Below are 20,497 nucleotides of genomic sequence, written 5' to 3'. Positions count from 1 at the left end.
CAATAAAATATGTCTCCAGGAGTCCTTTTCCTCGTATAGTGGACAAATGCGCTCTCCTTCGTTGACAATGTTATTACCCTTCCATGCTCAATCTTAGCCACGCTGAACCTGCTCTACTGTCTTTGTTACAAGAATTTATGTAGTCACACCTCCCTCAGTTAAGCATGAGATCTGATTGTAAATGTAGTGAGGACTTTTCCGAACATTGGAGCTCAATCTCTTGCCTCTCGATATCATCTTCACATTACGCCATATATTCCTTCTGTTATTCTCTCCTTTTTCCCCACACTCATCCCATTCTATATACGATGTAGCCCTCTCTGCAGTTTATAAACCCATCCTTTTCCCCACCCCTCTCTTTGTTGAACTTTGTAGCAAATCGATCGTAAAAGCGACTGATCCTCAAATATAATTTTAATCACTCTTTTATCATCCTAACTTTCATATGAATTGCTTCATTTTCACGCCCAAACTCCTTCAGTACCCCGCAATTAGCTGTGCTTCTACCAATTCCAAGATTCGTTTCAGGAAGTCCGTTTGTACTTTATTTAATTTTCCCGCATTTTTCCGCCCCATAAACATAGTAAGTGGCCACTGAATCTCTGCAGAAATTCCTGACTTTTAGACAATGTGCATAACGCAGAGCAGCATGTCCCTGAGGAATATCAACAATCTTTTCATGAATGACTGATTTAAATCTACCGATGCTCTCAGACCCTTTCGAATACACTTTGCTTTTCAGATAGGAAGAAATTATTACAAACTGTGAAGTCAGGCGATCTCGTCGGCCAAAAAATGCCAACGTTGTTGGAGATAACCGATTTGGGACTCTTTATTGTCGGTACAGTTATCTGCATTCATAATATTGTCATCCACGATTTAACAAGGTGATATGTTTAAAGTGGGTTTCAGAAATAACAGTTACCGTCAACTCTACAGTTATCAGAGATGCTTGTCGATTGTTTGTTTATTACAAGTCATTCGATATGCGACACGATTCTATAGAGAAGATAATGTCTGAATATTGAATTTATTCTTCTGCTCCACTGCTTCAAATGACTCTGTATAATAGGAACTGGCACTGTGAGTAAGAGAAACATGTAAAGATAAAAAATACGCGGTGAGCGGTGTTAGCTTCAGCATGAAACAATGGCCGACGTTAACCGTTTGAGGATGCAATATCTAACTCTACCTCGATCTGTGGTTACCTGCTAGACTAGACGGCATTTCGGAAGGCGGTCAGCTGCTACATGCGCCGTAGCATTTCTGATATGTGACATCACAAGCTTGTACAATAGAACTAGTCGGAATCAGTCTATAACAAGTACTTCCCGAGTTCGTTTGTTCACGTGTGAGTGTTTCAATATATGAATAAGTAAAACTAACATTACTGTTGGTGTGTAAGATAAGTAAATGGAAGAAGAGACTGTAAAAAGACAAGTATTGCACAGGCAGACGCGGAAAATAATGTTTAAGGTGCATAATTATTTTAAAAACTATGACGAGCAGAACGCTGCCGGCCATTTTCATGCTGGCTGCAACGTTGCCAACGCGCAAGAAACGACAGCAGAAGCATGTGGTGTGGGATTGAGAACCGTGCAAAGAATATTGTTAGTGAAGGAAAGAGGGTTTGTTTGGTGTCATGCTTACAGTAATTAACGGCTAAAGTCATTATTGTCTTTTGATAATTAAATTCTCTCCTGCGCTATTTGTATTGCAAGTGCGCGTGAAGTACGGTGTGGCAATGTTGTACCACAGTCTAGTATATACAGTCACGAAGCTCAATACGTAGTAAATATGCATCCATAGCTAGTTTCTAACCACTAGGATCGCTACTATAGCCTCATTACAGACAATGTGAAATATTACCGGCACAGTCTATTGTTCCGAGCACCCTCACAATTCAAGCTTCGTTACTGTATATACTAGACTCTGGTTGTACGCTGCCTTGCTCTATCTGTCTCTCTCGACGCAAACGCTAGCAGACTACCGCCTTCCGAATTGCCGTCGACTCTATTACTGATTCGAAGAAATACCGATACATGGCGCCACTGCATTATATTTTAGTACACTATAATAACTGATAATGTATACTAATTTTTTAAAGTCATGGCTGTACCTACGCTGGCATATGGAAGTGAGACTTGGACATTAACTAAGAAGCGACAAAGCAAAATAGAGACGACAGAAATGAAATTTCTAAGAAATGTGAAGGGATGTAAGAAGAGAGACTTAATAACAAATGAAAGCATAAGAGAAGAGTTAGAAATTTTTAATATAAATGAAAGAGAAAAAGATTTTAAACAGATTGGAAAGAACATGTCTATAGAATGCCAGATACCAGACTTACTAAACAAATAATGAAATATCATCCTAAAGGAAAAATCAATGGGCAGACATAGGAAACGATGGTTGGAGGAGTTTGAAGACGGAACAGGCATTTGATTGCCTATACCACGAATTGATGAAGAAGAAGAAGAAGAAGAAGAAGAAGTGTAATAATGGGTCTTATGAGGAGACAAAGAGGAAGGCAGAAAAGAGGAAAGACTGGAGAATGCTGGGTTTGCAGTGAAAGACCTGCCCTTGGGCAGAACACTATGAATGAATGACTATAGAGGGTGATTCATGAGGATTTACTGTCACTTACGGAGCTTATTTCCGAAGACATTCTGAGGAAAAAAATCATATAAATATGTGTACTAATCACAGTATTTTCAGAGTTATACTTCTTTGAAATTGTTTGTAAAATACCTTTATTCTTTAGTTTTAAGCGTAAAAGAATATTACAGATATCGGATGATTCAGTAGTATAAATTCTTTAATTGGCTAGTGTTCTGAAACTAAAAATGTGTTGTTAATTTCATAGTTCCTACGTACAGATTTTTCTTTTTTCGATTTTTAACTATAAAATAAAATTTTGTTACGCATTTATCACAATACTGTTACAAATCACGCCACTCTTGTAAATTCTTCAAGACTGTACATTAGGATACATAATTAAACTGTAGAGAATCGAGTTCCTGAAGTTGTATGATTTTTAACAATTTTTATAAGTGCGTAAGAATAATTTATTTTTTTAGTTAGAAAAAAAAAAACAAAATCTGTACAATGTAATTAACAACACATTTTTAGCTTCAGAACACTAGCCAATTAAAGAAAGTATATTTCTGAACAGTTCGTTCTCTATTTGTAATATTATTTTACCCATAAAACTAAAGAAAAAAAGGTATTTTACTAACAACTTCAAATTAATGTAACTCTGAAAATATTGAGATTAGGACACATTTTTATACGACATTTTTTGCTTAGAATGTCTTCGGAAATAAGCTCCGTAAGTGGCGGTAAATCCTCGTGAATCACCCTGTATATACCGCAGGCTAGAGTTTCTTTACTCAGTTTTTTAGTTTCAACATTTTACCCTTTTCTTTAAGTAACTTCAGATAAATATTCCACGTTCCTATGATATATTACAATATCCGTGTTTGTTTTTTACGTTAATATTATGGAGTTGCTTACCATTACAGAAAGTGCTCAAAATGACCACCTTCAGCCTGAATGCAAGTCTGCAGTCGTGTCGTGCATTGTCACATCCTTTAAAAATACCAGGTGTGTATCGGATAATTTGGTAGCCGTAATGTATACGCTTATAAAGTATTTCAGTATTGGGAATAAACAAATGTTTTACAAGCGGTCTCAAAAATAAAAGTCCAATAGATTTAAGACTGGAGAACGCGCAGGCCAACCATGGCATACACAGAAAAACAGGTCGAAGAATAGAGCGCATGTACTGTTCAGTTGGATTTAACTAGGAAACAAGGACACATGGCACAAAATGTGTTTATAAACTTTTGTCAATGTTTCTGTGTCTCATATCTATATATGAAGTGAGTGCCACATATTACGAAACATTATCTATATTACTGTAGTTTTCATGGGACATTAGAACGTGAATTCGATTATGCACAATGTACAAAACATACAGAGGTGAGCCTGCCTGCCTGGAGAGAAATAAAGAATAGGATGCAGCCGCCAAATCACTCTTCAAGGAACGACCACTCACATAAATTGGGGGAAAGAAGGCAGAGGACGGACACTGGCAAGTTTTCTTTTCTCAATCGTACTATCAGGGACTGGAATGCTCTACCTACTTACTAATGGCTTTACCAATAACCAAAAATGTATTTAAAAATAGGCTTAAGAACTTTATTAATAGATGGTAATATATTATGCACACTATTTTGTGGTTTTACAAGTATAGTGAGTAAGCAGAGAAACATAGTGAATCCCCAGTGATTTATATTGGGTGTGCAGTGCGTTGTAGTGAAAGCGCAGTGAGCTTAAAAGTAAATTCTGAGAAATATATTAGCAGAGAAATGAGATAGATTTATAATGAAAGGGTGTGCGTTATAGTGAACATCCTAAATTGCTTGTAGTGGGGTCTAGGCTAGCGATTTGAGGTAAATATAGCAAGTACAATTCTACGGAATAATAAGGGTGTAATTGATGTTTTGTTATTTGAAGTGTTGTATCAGTGAACAAGTGTGTTGTGTCTGTGAAGTGTGTTGTGTCAGTGAAGTGTGTTTGTGTCTGTGAAGTTTTATTATTTATAGTGGCAATGCAAAGTATTTGAACAGGGAAATGTTTTTGTAGTGTTAGTGAAATCAATATAGTGTCAGTAAAATGTTTCATAGTTCCAGTGCAGAGAGTGAATTGGTAGCGAAATGAGTGCAGTGCTGAAAGGTACTTGTGCAAGTATGAACATATTACATAATATATACTCATGGGTTTAAGTTCGAACTTAGTGTTAAGATATAAATTAGATTTACTTTAATTAATTATGTTATATTAAGTGATTGTGCTTCATTTAATTTAGGATGCTCTCTGTTAATATTATTATATATTGCTATTATATTTTATTATTAATATTACGAGTTTTAATTTATTATTAATGTAATTAGTGACTGTAATTAGTTACCACTGCCACCGGGTAATTACTCATTTGCAGTGTGAATAAACACATATATTATAATATTAGAGCACGTCCGGCGAAATGAATAGCACACTATTTGTTGCACATAGGCCTACACAAACGCAGTATACTGCAAATAATTTTGTTACTCAAACAGTTACTATAATAAATTGTTTTCAGTCTTCATGTTTGGTTTCTGTGATTATTATATAAATTACTGTTTTCATTCTCTTGACGTCATCACGTTTCGGTATAAGTAGGTAAAACAATATTACGTTCTTGTGTCTTCCTAGTATTTTTTTCATCTGATTCTTTCTCAGTTTACTTCTAGGCCTATATGCCAAGCCAATTAGTAACTGTTTACCCCTGACTTCACACCGCTTCGAAATTTTCAGTATGTTTTTAAAATGAGAATTATGATAAGTTGTAACCTATTCATAATAATTTTTTGATCATATGTATTGGCAAATAGCTTAGCTCACAGGTAAGAAGCTGGTCTCGTGATCCGACGCTGTGCTTGAGAATGGGTTTGATTCCACTTGCACTAATTACTTGGTATGGTTTTTCTCGAGGTGTTTACCAAATTTAAGGCGAATGTCAGATAATTCTTAGAGAGCTCTCAATGTGAAATGTCGTAACACCAAAATTATATGTCACTATAAACAAATCCACCAATGTTACATAACCTTTCACTTGATTAAGCGTCATTAACTAACCGCATAAAATTCATCTGTATGTTCGCCAATGAGATATTTATAATATTGTGAGAATGCGGAAGTATAGGCAGAGACTTTTATTATTCATAGTTTTCTTCCCAGGGCGCGTATTTCACTACAAACCCAGCATTCTCCAATTTATCCTATTTTATGCCTTCCTCTTAGTTTCTGCATATGATCCATATATCTTAATGTCGTCTATCATCTGATATCTTGTTCTACTCCGAACTCTTCTCGCGTTCACCATTCCTTCCAGCGCATTCTTCAGTAGACAGTTTCTTCTCAGCCAGTGACTCAGTAAATTCCTTTTTATCTTTCTGATCAATTTCAGCAATATTCTTTCTTAACCCACTCTTTCCAACACAGCTTAATTTCTTATTTTGTCTGTCCATTTCACACTCTCCATTCTTCTCCATATCCACATTTCAAATGCTTCAATTCGCTTCTCTTCACTTCGTCGTAATGTGCATGTTTCTTCCCCATACAATGCCACACGCCACATAAAGCACATCACTAGTCTCTTCCTCAGTTCTTTATCCAGAGGTCCGCAGAAGATACTCTCTTTCTATTAAGGGCTTCCTTTGCAATTGCTATTCTCCTTTTGACGTCCCCATTTAGAATTCGCACATTTACCTTCTTTACTTTTCTTCCTATAACCATGGTCTTCGTTTTGTTTTCATTTATCTTCACTCCATTCTGCTCACAGCTGTCACTTAGCTCCTGTAGCATATCCCTTAGTATCGTCTCCTTTTCTGCTAACAACGCCATATCATCAGTAAAACTTATGCAGTTTATTCTTCTTCCTGCTACTATCACCCCTCCCATGTTGTGAAAATAGTTCTTCACTAATTCTCCAAGTAATTGTTGAACAGATTGAGTGATGAAGGACATCCTTGTCGAAGACCTCTCCTCATTTCAGTGCTGACATTTCTTATGCTATCTGACATCACTGCATTATCGTAATCTGAACAGAAGTCTGGCTGGTGATATTCATCTTACATCACCGAAACTCGTTTACCTTACTTCGAATTCAATTGTTTATTTTATAAAATTATATGAAATCAAGATGAGAGTAGTATGAACTGAGATTTGTAATGTTGAGGGAAGCGGAGAACTGTGCGAAACCCAACGAAAATTTTGAAATAATGACAATAAAAGTATCTAATAAAATACCCGGATATATTTATTTACTCTAAGCAGTGTTGAATTTAGAAATGTTTATTCGGCTCATAAGGAAGTCCTTTTATAACATACAAGAATTTTTCAATTCTAACTTTGAGTATTGCATTTGACAAAATCTAGATAATCATTTTTAGTGTCCGAAGACTTTTATGTAAATAAATAATGAATATTATAAAAATATATGTACATATATGAATAAATAAGTAAATAAACAAAACCATATAACTAAACAAAAAAATATATATGTATACAGGGTTGTTTCCGATCTCTGATAAAGAATTTGAATGACGTCATGTGCGTCAGGAATCACACCGACAGCTGAATTGCGGCGAGAGATGACAGACCAGTAGTGAGTGATTTCGTAATCAGAGTGCACGGTGTATCACAGTAGCAATGCCCAAGAATATCGAGCCTTTTTGGGAGGGGTACATAACAACCATTTCCGATGCCAAGTACAGTTACGTGAAAATCATAGCAGTCTGCAAAACACTTGGTTTCGTTAGTTCCAAGAAAGGCATCTTGTGTGTAGCTAATAAGACTGGCTAAGCTCGGATGGAATTAATTCCAGAGTGGGAAATGCAAGCAAATCAACCCCCGTCACAAGTCGCCGCACCCCATGAGATGATACAAATTAATTCCATTCGATCTTTACCAATCTTATTAAGTACACAGAAGATGCCTTTCTTGGAAATAACGAAACCTCGTTTATTGTAGGCTTATTTTATTTTCACTTACTGTACTTGGCATTAGAAAGGGTTGTTATGTACTCCTCCCAAAAAAGGCTCGATTTTCTTGGGAATTTCTGCTGTGAGTCGCTGTGCACTCTAACTAAGAGATCACTCACAACTGGTCTGTCACCTCGCGCCACAGTTCAGCTGTCGTTTGACTCCTGACGTACACGATGTCATTCAAATTCGTTATCAGTAGACTTCGTGGAATTGCCACGAGAATCGCAAGGTTTACTGCGCACGCGGTATAGACTGTATGAGAAGGGGGCATGCAAAGGATGGACTATGAGTCTAATGTAAACACTGAGCAGTATACTGCGGTTACAATAAAATCTGTATCCTGCATTCAAGAAATATAATGGATGATCATTGAAGTAGGAAATGTCTAAACATGTAAATACACAATTATTTTATAGTGAGATATATTAACTCTTAAAATTTAATGTAAGATACTCACATCATCCTTGAATATGTGCATTGCAGTGAAGAATTACGTACATTTTGAGCGACTGCAAAGTAACCTCCTCCGATGGTCACATAAACAGTTTTTATTTTGGGAAAATGTACGTTCAACATCACAGATGTAGTACGTACATATTTGAAGAACGGAAAGTCACTACTTTTTAGTACACCAACTTCAGATATCTTGTCGTGACCCGATAGTACATCATTTATAATACGAATTTGTGTATAGGCACAATTTTTAGCAATAATGTTTCTAACTTACATTTCATTTTTTTCTGAAATTAGTGAATTGTTATTTTGAATAACGGTTTGTGATACTTTATACACTATATTAAGGGCTTCTGAGAGTTGTAATTTAGACGATTCTAACAGGATGATACTTTGGACACAATTGTAAAATAAGAATCGATGACCAAAATATCTTCCAATAGCTGTTCAGAAGGCAATGATTTTACAGCTGCAACGGCGGAACTGTTTGTGCTATCCAATGCATCAGTTACCTCCATTATTTTGTCGTAATGTTCTGCACAATAATTAACAGCATCCAACCACGTTCCCCAACGGGTCAAGAATGGCTGCGGGGGTAAGGGTATTCCAGGGGCATTTATTTGGAACAGCAACACTCTCATTGTAGTATGTTTGATTGAATTCTTGTCTGCACTGAACAAATGTTAAGCTTTGACTATTCCAACCACAATAATGCAAAAACAAGTGCTTACATAGGTATACATTAGCTGTATCTGATCTATTTGGACCGGTCACAACTCTTAACATGAACTGCTTATACTACGACACCGGTAGGTCGCTCACCTCCTCTATACTACGTACATCGGCAACCTGAGTGCATGCTGCGTGTGGCAATTCAACGAAGTCTAGTTATCAGAGATCGGAAACAACCCTGTATATACACATGAATGAACGAATAAATCATAAGGAAATAATAAGTAAATAAATAGGTAACTAGATAAATAAATAAAGGAAAATAAATAAATAAATATATGAATGAATGAATAAATAAATAAATAAATAAATTAATAATAAATAAATTAATTAATTAATAATAAGTAAATTAATTAATTAATTTCCGATGAACCGAGAGGTCGAAGAGACAATTGTATCTAGTGTCTCCCTTATATCGTCGTTGCTAATGTGGTTCGATAGCGTGAATTTATTTACCGATAATATTAATTTTAATAACCTAGCTTGCTCCTTTGTTGGTTAGTCTGGAGACACAGACCTCGGACATTTCCAAATACAAACTTGCGCACTAACATGTATCTGGCTAGTTTCGTATGTTATATGATTATATTGAAAGTAAATGATCGTATCCTCGATTGTATCTGTTTTTTTAAGTATATGCAACTTTGTACAGCTAATAAAATTGTTTCATAATAAAATTCTATATGATTTTAAATTAGAACTCTTGTTTAATATGCTCGTACCTGTGTTTTATTGGTTTCGTGGCACGAAATGATATTCGAGACTCACATTGTGTCAGAATCTGGAAATATTTGTATAATATAAACTGAACTTTATCTTTTGTACTGGAACATATACAGAATTTTCTGCGCTAATGAAAAGACAGAAAAAATGAAAGTATTTAATTTAAACTTTTTAACGTATGGTACACGGTTTTAGAGTGAAGTAAAATTTACTGTATAAAAACAAAAAATTCTGGAGAGTTGATGTGAAACATGTTGACGTCACTAGAGTATTATGCCGATTCTGTAGAAATATAATTTTATATAAAACTAATAATAAAAACACGAAACAGTAATTCATACATTCTATGAAATTTGATATTAGCAGAGAGTATGTTACTTTTATGTGAACTTTGCTTCTGAATAATTTATGATCAGTGTCGAATTTAGGGACGGAGAATATCGCCACAGAGTCTTAATAGGCTGGTTCCACTAAACTCCCTAAGAAAGGAAATATTAAGTTATTTTTTATTGTACTTACCTTCTTGTATTGCATATTAAATTACAGCTGTGTAATTTCAATCTGTAACTTATCAATCTATATTAATACAGAATTAAATTTCTGTGTTATTACATTAGAAAATCATATTCCTACAAGTATTTTCGACTTATTTAAAAAGTCATCTTCAGGTGAACACAATAAATGGCACAGTAAACACAAGTGACGTACAGTAAAAACATTTGTGCATATTATAGAATTGAACATGTATAAAACATTATAAAATTATATGTGAATATTAGAGTGATTGTGAATCATTTTAGCTTACAATAAATAACATTAATAAAACTTGTAATATGTTAAAAATTAGAAATTAATCTTATAATATGATAACCACACTTTAGTTGAGTCTATAAATGTTATAAAACCAATTTTTGGTCATAATGTATGCACCAGAGTGCTGCATTGGAGTTAAAACGCTCGCTTGAACTCGGTCGAGTGTCGCACCCTCGAGTGAGATACGATCGGTTGTGATACGCTCGTAATAAATAGAAGCACAGTACAAGGTCATCTCACCGACATGTGTCATCTTGTATGGAAGGCGACAGATAAGATACACATATGTTTTGCTCACACGGTAAAAATAAGGCTTTATTTTCTGCGTTTATGACAAACGCTTAATGGAACAGTCAATGGAACGTACCAAAACAGGAACATGAAGTTATAAATAAAATAGTATGAAAAACTTCGACATACAGTTATTATTGCTAATTAATAATTATTCAATATTTGATTTACCACATATATTTTAATATGATAGGTCCGTACATAGTTCTCCGCCTATATACTGCGACAATGTAGAAGCGTTTTACAAAATATTATTGATATAGGAGTAGATTAATAACAATATTAGTACAGAGATTACGTCACGGCAAATATAATAAAACGAATAATCATGCTGCACAACTGTTACAGACGCAAAGATTGATACACTAATTATTAGAGATTATTATTATTATTATTATTATTATTATTATTATTATTATTATTATTATTATTATTATTATTATTATTTTTACTAGAAAACTTGATACAGTTCTTGCATTATCGTGATTGTGTTCTCAGTTTATAATAATTACATTTACATCCAATAACATCTATCAGATGTGGCAAAAACAAAATCACTGTGTGGGGGGGGGGTGGAAATACCTACAACATTTATATTACATTTTAAAGCAAGTTCTGTAGTTGTACTATGGAGAGGTTAGTTAACCACTGCAAAGTTTTGAAATGATAAACATCTATGATGTTACTACACAGTTCATCACTGTAACAAGAACGAATGTCTAACGCTCGGCTTATACCGTTCGAGGATTTATCGCTCGTGACAATTTTACCCATCATGCATGTGCGCTACCTATCAGATTATGCTATGAACTACTCATAATTGGCGCTTGAGCGAAAACGTCCGATGCAGACCTTTCATATGCACATATTTGAATTTTAAAATATTTAAACGTTTAAAAGAGCAGTAATTACCCACTTGTGATACTATGTTCAAAAAAGAAAAGCCATTGATGAGATACAAACATTGACATTCTATGTGCCACGTACTAAAGTGTGCTAGTAGCATTAGTGGTGTACTTGAAAGAAAACTAGAGCCTTCCAAAGGAAGTGTTCTTCTATGAAATCCTCACGGAATGCATTATTAGAACAACATTTTCTGACGCTGGAATGCTTTCCAGAATATAGGAAAATTAGTACTTATCTTGTGAAAGAGTAGTGGAAAAATGTACAATGTGCGTTCAAGTTATAAAGTCTCCTAATTTTTTATCAGGACTGGGAACAGATAGAAAAATGCGATTGAGCTTAAAAGAAGCAGACATTCTTTGTGAATCCGTGACCAGAGTCGTGCAGATTGGCCTTCCGCGCAGCACTGTCAGTCCTAATGCTTAAGCAGCCCAGACCACCTAAGACCAACACTGCTTGGCGCGGCCGCTTCCTAGCCCGTTGCGGTGGGCTTCGCAGCCCAGCTTAGCCCACCGCACTCCTCAGCACTCGTCTCGTCATCCCAGCAGTTGATTGCATTCTACTGTTTTCCTGCTTGCGTGTTAGTTGTGCTTTCGCTTGATGTGTGGCATGAGCACACCGGACACAGTACAAAATTAAAATATTTTCCACTGCTGTCGAACACAGATTTAAAAACTGTCCCTACGGTACTTTTTTAAATTTTCATCCGACTCTGTATTTTTAAACTTTCTTACTGCGATTTTCTCCTTCACTACTTTTTCTCTAAAGAGATTGTATTTTAGAATGTATATTTTAACGGCCGGTGTCTGTGATAAAGTTTTTCCGGGCTGCTATTACACTATCAAAATTTCTTGGCAAAGATCTTTTTATAAAATATATATTTTACAATATATAAAAGTGTAATGGGTTTTCTTTTATAAAAGTTGCTTTGATAAAATATCTTTTATTAAATGTGAGTGCAGCTTGTTATCTTTGATAAAATATTTATATACCGTGAAACAAATATGGCGGCACGCAAATATAACTGGACTGTTGCTACCACAGAAATTCTGACATCGGAGTATGAAGCAAATGAAATGTAAATAAATAATTTTTATAATATACTATTAATATTATATGGGCAAATCCAGAAATGTATATAGAGTGTTAGTTGGGAGGCCGAAGGGAAAAAGATCTTTGGGGAGGCCGAGACGTAGATGGGAGGATAATATTAAAATTGATTTGAGGAAAGTGGGATATGATGATAGAGACTGGATTAATCTTGCACGGGATAGGGACCGATAGCGCGGTTATGTAGGGCGGCAATGAACCTGCGGGTTCGTTAAAAGCCATTTGTAAGTAAATAATATTTTATAATAATTTGTATAACTTTTTCAAGTCCTCTCATTGTAGCTCTTTCAATACGTTTAGATGTATACCTCTCTTAGTTTAACCCCTGACCAGATATTTATTCATGGTGTTATAAACTTAACGCGTAACTAATAGTATAAACAAATTGTAAACTTAACGCGTAAATATTAGTATCAACAAATTCACGGAACGCGTGTTCGTTGTTATGGAACAAGTGTTAGGAAAGATTTGTTCCTAATTTTAGGTCATGTTTGATAAAATCTTCTGAAAAGATTTCATGTAGTGTAATATACCCCAAATCCTATCTTTTATTAAAGATTTTTGATGTAATATTTTATTATAATATTCTTTGTCAAAGAACTTTGATAGTGTAATAGCTGCCTCACAGAGACTGTATTTTCTTTACGATACACCGTTATTTGGAATCATCTTGAAAAACAGAAATCGAATGTTTGAAACAGTAGCTGATCGTTGATCGAACCGTACACACAAGCACAAACCCGCGCCAACTCAATTCATAAGTAACTGATAGAAGCGGAAGCTTGGGCTTATGCTCTGATACAAACAAGTTCACCGCACTAAACCGCTCCACAAGCAGTCCGCCGCGACCCGTGCGGTGGTGCAGGGTGACGGCACGGGCTAGTTCCGTGCAACACTGCTTAGCCCGTTGCGGTCAGCGGTGGGCAAGCCCGTGGGCTTGGACCAATCTGCACGACTCTGTCCGTGACACAGCAGACAGCATCGCACGGCGCACAGAACTCGAGTGGCTGCAGCGACAGTTGAGGTGTTTTCGATACTTCAAATGGCGACGTTCTCATTACAAGACCAGCGTGTTTTCATCCAGTTTCTCCAATTGTGTGGCGTGATGCCCGCCGATGTTCATCGTAATTTAAAAAATGAAGTAGTTCCCCGCTATCGAGTAACGGTTAGCATGCTTGACCGTGGAACGAGCGTGTCCGGGTTCAAATTCTGGTTGGGATAAGTTATCTGTTTGAGGTTTTTCTGGGATTTCCTCAACCCATTAAGAGAAAATGCTGGGTAACTTTCGGCGCTGAGCCATGGACTAATTTCTCTGGCATTATCACCTTAATCTCACTCAGATGCTAGATGATCATCGCAGTTCATTAAGCGTTGTAAAATAAACCAGTAGAAATTAAGTTGTTAAATAATAGTCTCAGAACAACCATGAACCAAGATCATCTAATATGACTTTCCTTTCTCGGCATGAAGATTGTTATACTTTATGAAATTAACTTTGAAGACATTATTGGCATGTTTAGTGCCAAACAAGCAAGAAAATTAGTTGGCATACAACATAAAAAGTGTTTTTGTAAAGTTTTTCTGTACGGTGTTTTCTTGTGCGAGGGTGGATCGAAAAGTAACACACAACAATTTTTCGTGACAACGTATTTAATAGATAAGCAAAACGAATTAATGCACAAGAAAGCTACAGGTTTCATCTATTCTTCGACATTGGAACCAAGTCTCTGGACACATTTCTTCCAGCGTGACACCATATTTAGTATACCTTGTTCATAAAACTCCGTTTTTTGGGCGTATAACCACCTGCGCACGACTGATATTACTTCTTCTTCCGAACCGAAATGTTGTCCTCCTAGGAATTTCTTCATTGCATTGTTGCGAAGAGGTGAAAGTCAGACGGTGCGAGGCCTAGACTGTAGGGTGAGTGATTGCCGCCTTAATGATGCCTCTGACATTGGGTGGTGTTGCAGCGGTCACTGGTCGGCCGGAACTTGCTTCGTCGGTGGACATCTTCGAAGAACCTGCACCACCTGGAGATGTTGCTATGGTCCAATCAAGCGCCATACTTCTCCAATATTTCCCTGTTGATTTAACTCGAATTTTCGTTTTTCGCAAAAAAAACGGACTACATCTCGCTGCCCTTCACAAGTCAACGATGGTAGAAAACGCGCCATTTTTACTCAGTAGTTACACCTCGCTCAGCCAGGGTGACATCCTAGCGAAACATTGTTGTCTGTAGCGCAAGATTTAAAATAACTATCTGCCAACTTTCAACATGGGCATACGCCACTACAGTCTGGGACCCATGGAGGGGAAGAAGAGGAAGGGAAAGACCAAGAAGGAGATGGGCACAGGACTTCGTTGATGTGATAGGACCGCAGTGGACGCCTATTGCGAAAGACAGAGAAAAGTGGAAAGACATAATTTTAGATTTAGAATAAGTAACAGTAGAACACAAAACAGTGAAGTGAAGTGAAGTGAAGTGAAGTGAAGTGAAGTGAAGTGAGGAGAAGTGAAGAGAAGTGAAGTGACTCGGCCCACAGGGACTAGCTCACCCCTTGAGCAAAAGTAGAGCTGCCCTACCGATGGTAGGAGGCCCTTGCCTGCTAAGGATGTAACGGGCTTTTCTAATTCTAGTTCTAATAACTTTCAACCAAAATAGTATTCCGTAAAATAATTGTTGTGCGTTATTTTCCGATCTACCCTGATCCTTTGTTGCGTAAAATCAAATAGTTGCTTAATTTTTACATTTCCTTGAATTACCAGTACTCTAAAAAAATACATAGGGATCGGATACAAAGAAAATTGAGACGGCTGAAATGAGATTTCTAAGGTCAGTTGCAGGCTGTATTCTACTCGACGAGAAGTAATTAGTAACCTCACATTTAGAAATGAATCGGAAATATTTGATTTAAAGGATAAAATTAAAAACAAAAAGGATAATAGATGGAGTCATCTATTTTTAGGAATGAGAAAATATCCTGTTCCAAGGACGGAAGATAAATCCCTCCTTTGCCCAATCCAGACATCGAACCTAGATCTCTTGGATGGAAATCGCATACAAGCACTATGCACAAAGCCAGTGCGGCGAATGTTAAAAAATAACCATTTAAATGTATATCATTAGTATATAATAGTATACTTTGCCGTCGGGAAGTGCATAAAAATAATAATACCGATTCTGTTACGTTCTTCAAAGAAAAACGAATACACTGAAGAACAAATTTTTTACTTTTTGTCTTGCTCCGAAATAAAAATAGGTAAATATTACTAATATGTGTGACCTAAATGTGAATTTAAAATCCAAATTGCCCAATCACATACCATTTTCCGGGGAAAGTGAATTGAATTTTTTTATAAAAAAACTTCTTTTTTATTATTTTTCACTGCTACTGAAAAAATTACAACAGACTAGGGATTCAAAATGCCTCATAATACTTGAAGAAATGTGTACTGGATACAAAAATGATGTTACATAGTTTAAAACACAACAACAATAAAATTATTTCATGTGTATAATGAGAAAAATCTCGGAATTTAAACTTACCATTTAATAAGATTTTCTGGATGATTTCTGTTTATAACTAGACTCTGGACTGTCTTTTACAAGGAATCAACAATGGTCTGCAAGCATGCTGAATGTTGATCTTCCTTTATATCGCCTTACCATTTCAGTTATTTCTTGATGAAATCTTTCCCCGTGCTCGTCGCTTACCTCTCCAAGGTTAGGATGAAGGAAATCCAAATGAGGATGTAAAAAGTGTATTATGAGGGATTACACTCCATTTTCTCATATGCACTTAACATGGTCTCAACAAGCTCGATGTGGTAGTCTGCCCTAGAATTTCCAAGGAAATTTGAGCAAATATCTTTGAAAGCGCGCATGCCAGTAGATTTACTGGCATGTAAAAGGACTCCTGCGGGACAAAATTCCGGCACATCCGGCGACGCTGATATAACCTCTGCAGTTGCGAGCGTCGTTAAATAAAACATAATTTTTTTTTTCAAACTGGCCAACTTTTCTTTTAAATACTGAAAACCATACCCTTGTTTGTTCCTTGCGTAGACTTCACTTTGAAATTTTATGAAATTTAATGACTAGAAGGGACCAATATCTATTTATTTATTAAAAGTACAAAAGAACATGCCAACGACCATAAGAAACCGGAAATAGGTCATAAACTTATAAAATGCATTAGCTTTTGTTTTGGTTTACAACCCCCAACCCGCGCCAGATATTTCCTGGGAGAACGCTTATCGAAAAGTGAAATCATAATAGGCTATATCTTAAAAACCTTTCGTGAAACAAAGAAAAGAAATGCATTTTCGGATTCAGCGCACACATAAGGGACACGTAGTTTTAAATCGGAGCAAAATTCTTGTTGTTCAGTGATATTAATAAATTGTGTAAAAGCTGAAGAATCTGACATTATATAGTAATCTCTCTTTCTCTGTTTCTCTCTCTCTAATTGAGTGAGGGACTTGAATCAGCATTAAATATTTACGAATTTCGGTAATTCTTGTCATGTGGTTATCCATCGTAGAACTTCCGTTTCATAAAGCACAGGGAACTGTATGACAAAGGTAGCGTACATTAATGCGCTCCGGTGGAAATGGAATACATTCTCAACTTCCTTTGCTAGGAGTCAAATCCGGACAATTGTACGTACCATTGTTGTGTAATGTACTGAAATACCAGTACAATAGAAATGGGAACAATCAATTTATTAAGAAATCTATTGTATAACAAACGAATGGGCTTACGCTAAACAGAAATTACCATAGGAAACTAATGTTTAATGTAGAAATAAAAACAATGGATGTCCAGTAGGTACAAATATAGTATTACATATCACATCTTATCTCTGCCAGGGAAAATAAAACTATTAAAATTATTATTATTATTATTATTATTATTATTATTATTATTATTATTATTATTATTATTTTTATTATTATTATCATCATCTGATGCTTTTCCAATTCACTGCGGGCTAAAGTAAGGAGATGCACTATCACCTTTACTTTTTAACTTTGCTCTAGAATATGCCATTAGGAAAGTTCAGGCTAACAGGCAGGGTTTGGAATTGAACGAGTTACATCAGCTGCTTGTCTATGCGGATGACGTGAATATATTAGGAGAAAATCCAAAAAACGATTAGGGAAAACACGGAAATTCTACTCGAAGCAAGTAAAGCGATAGGTATGGAAGTAAATCCCGAAAACACAAAGTATATGATTATGTCTCGTGACGAGAATATTGTAGGAAATGGAAACATAAAAATTGGAGATTTATCTTTCGATGAGGTGGAAAAATTCAAATATCTTGGAGCAACAGTAATCCTATACAAATGACACTCGGGAGGAAATTAAACGCAGAATAAATATGGGAAATGCGTGTTATTATTCGGTTGAGAAGTCAAAATATCTGAAAGTTAGAATTTATAAAACAGTTATATTACCGGTTGTTCTGTATGGTCGTGAAACTTGGACTCTCACTTTGAGAGAGGAACAGAGATTAAGGTTGTTTGAGACTAAGGTTCTTAGGAAAATATTTGGGACTAAGAGGGATGAAGTTACAGGAGAATGGAGAAAGTTACACAACGCAGAACTCTATGCATTGTATTCTTCACCTGACATAATTAGTAATATTAAATCCAAACGTTTGAGATGGGCAAGGCATGTAGCACATATGCGCGAATCCAGAAATGCATATAGAGTGTTAGTTGGGAGGCCGGGGGGAAAAAGACGTTTGGTGAGGCCGAGACGTAGATGAGAGGATAATATTAAAATGGATTTGAGGGAGGTGGGATATGATGATAAAGGCTGGATTAATCTTGGACAGGATAGGGGCCGATGGCTAGCTTATGAACCTGCGGGTTCCTTAAAAGCCATTTGTAAATAAGTAAGTATTAAAGACAGTCATATAGACGTAGGTTACATCATCAACAGTAAGCTCACTAGAGGTTTTGATTTATCTAGAGAAAATCAAACCTTGAGTCGGATTTAATTGATTATTACACGTTTAGAAGTAAGTATATAAAGTTTAGAAGAAATAAAGTTCTCTAATACATTAAAATATTAATTGACTTACGAAAATACCAAACTGTCTTCAAATGTATTATCATACCAACTCATCGTTACAAATATTCCACTAGATGTCAGTAGTGTGTTATGCTGAGCTGTTTTCTTGGTACCAGTTGTGTCAACTATACAATGTGCAATGAACTCTATGGGCGATTAGTAATCTTGAAGGCTTTGTTGATTCAGTTTCATTTTTATTAAAATAGTTACATTCCACTTTAATTGCCAGTATATTAAACAATCTCTGATACGTGACTACCCATGATTTCATACAGAAGAAGCTATAACATAATCTAAATTAATATAAACAAGATATATGATAGAAAAGTTTTAATTAAGGATAATGAAATAAACATGAGTCATTTTAAAAGGTATAATTATTGAAAGTACAATGTTGGTAAATAAAGAAATGCTAGGGAGGTGATAAAAACAAACAAATACTAGGATAATAATTTGTAGGATAAGCAGTCATGATTGGTTGAAAATCGTTGTTCCGTACCTTTTTATTGGTCAAAAGTAGTATGACGTAGAAAAAGTGTAATAGTCAAGTTAAAATAATAAAGAAATATGAACTTTGCCAATTAGAATTTAATTTTTATTAAAACAAAATCACAGAAGAGAACGTGACGTGGTACAGAAAATCTGAATACAGATTCGGATACAGGACCCTTTAATTAACTAGAAACAGTTATATAAACAACAGTAATCTCTAGAGAAAATCAAAACTCGAGTGGAATATAACACACTATTACACTATTAGAAGACAAGTACATAAAGATTAGAAGAAATAAAGTACTATAACAATAAAATATTGACTTAATAAAATTCTATTTCACTAATGTTAGCTTCACTAAAACGTTTGAACGGAGCTGCCATTTTCAGTCAATTATCTATGCAGGAAGCAAATGACGAGCGCAAAGCATGTTTTATAGTACCGTAAAGAATTTTCAGTTTAAATTGTTGGCAAACAAAAGAAACAAATTGTAGGGAGGTGATAAAAAGAGAAGAAAGTATATAAAGATTAGAAGAAATAAAGTACTCTAATACAATAAAATAGATATTGATTGACTTACTAAAATTCTATTTCACTATTGTTAGCTTCACCGAAACGTTTGAACGGAGCCGCCATTTTCAGTCGATTATCATTGCGGGAAACAAATGACGATCGCAAAGCAATTTTTATAGTACCGTAAAGAATTTGCAGTTTGAAATGTTGGAAAACAGAGACACAAATGCTAGGGAAGTGATAAAAACAAACAAATGCTAGGGAAGTGATAAAAGTAAAGAAATGCTAGGGAATTGATAAAATTGTAGGATAAACAGCCATGATTAGTTGAAACACGTCCTTTCGTATAGTTTTATTTGTGAAATGTCACGTTAAAATATATATATTTTTTAAATTATGAACGTCACCAATTTTGACGTTTGTTTATTTTAAAGTTTTCAGGAAAACCTGACGTGATGGAGAAAATATAAATACAAATTCGGATTCAAGGCACTTCAATAATTAACTATAAACAGTAATTTTTGCTCATGAAGCAAAAAAAAAAAAAAAAAAAAAATTTAAATAAATGTCAATGAATTTTATATAAACTTGTCACTTACCCAGAAATGCAGTTGGAGAGATGATCCCAGTTCTTTTAGCCACCACGATGGCAATTCCTGTGTCGAGAAAGGGTAACGAGAAATCGATAGCTTGCGACCTCTCGAAATTGATCTTGAGCGACGTAATAACCATATCAGCGTGATGGTTGATAAGGGCCGCCACAAGCCCATTCCAGCGGCCATTC

At 35.5% G+C, this 20,497-nt stretch overlaps 1 protein-coding gene across 1 annotated transcript in view; it reads right to left on the bottom strand.

Annotated features, from left to right (window-relative positions):
* The window catches only part of LOC138712998 (glutamate receptor ionotropic, NMDA 2B-like), a 584,228-nt gene that overhangs the window by 98,846 nt on the left and 464,885 nt on the right, over positions 1 to 20,497 (bottom strand). The window contains exon 10 of the mRNA XM_069844679.1: positions 20,313 to 20,496. Coding sequence (XP_069700780.1) covers positions 20,313 to 20,496 — 184 coding nt within the window. The remainder of the gene's footprint in view (positions 1 to 20,312; position 20,497) is intronic.

The sequence above is a fragment of the Periplaneta americana genome, chromosome 14 (assembly GCF_040183065.1).
Source record: "Periplaneta americana isolate PAMFEO1 chromosome 14, P.americana_PAMFEO1_priV1, whole genome shotgun sequence".
NCBI lineage: Eukaryota > Metazoa > Arthropoda > Insecta > Blattodea > Blattidae > Periplaneta > Periplaneta americana.
Note: the sequence above shows the minus strand (reverse complement) of the source record. Positions and strands in the feature narration are given on the sequence as shown.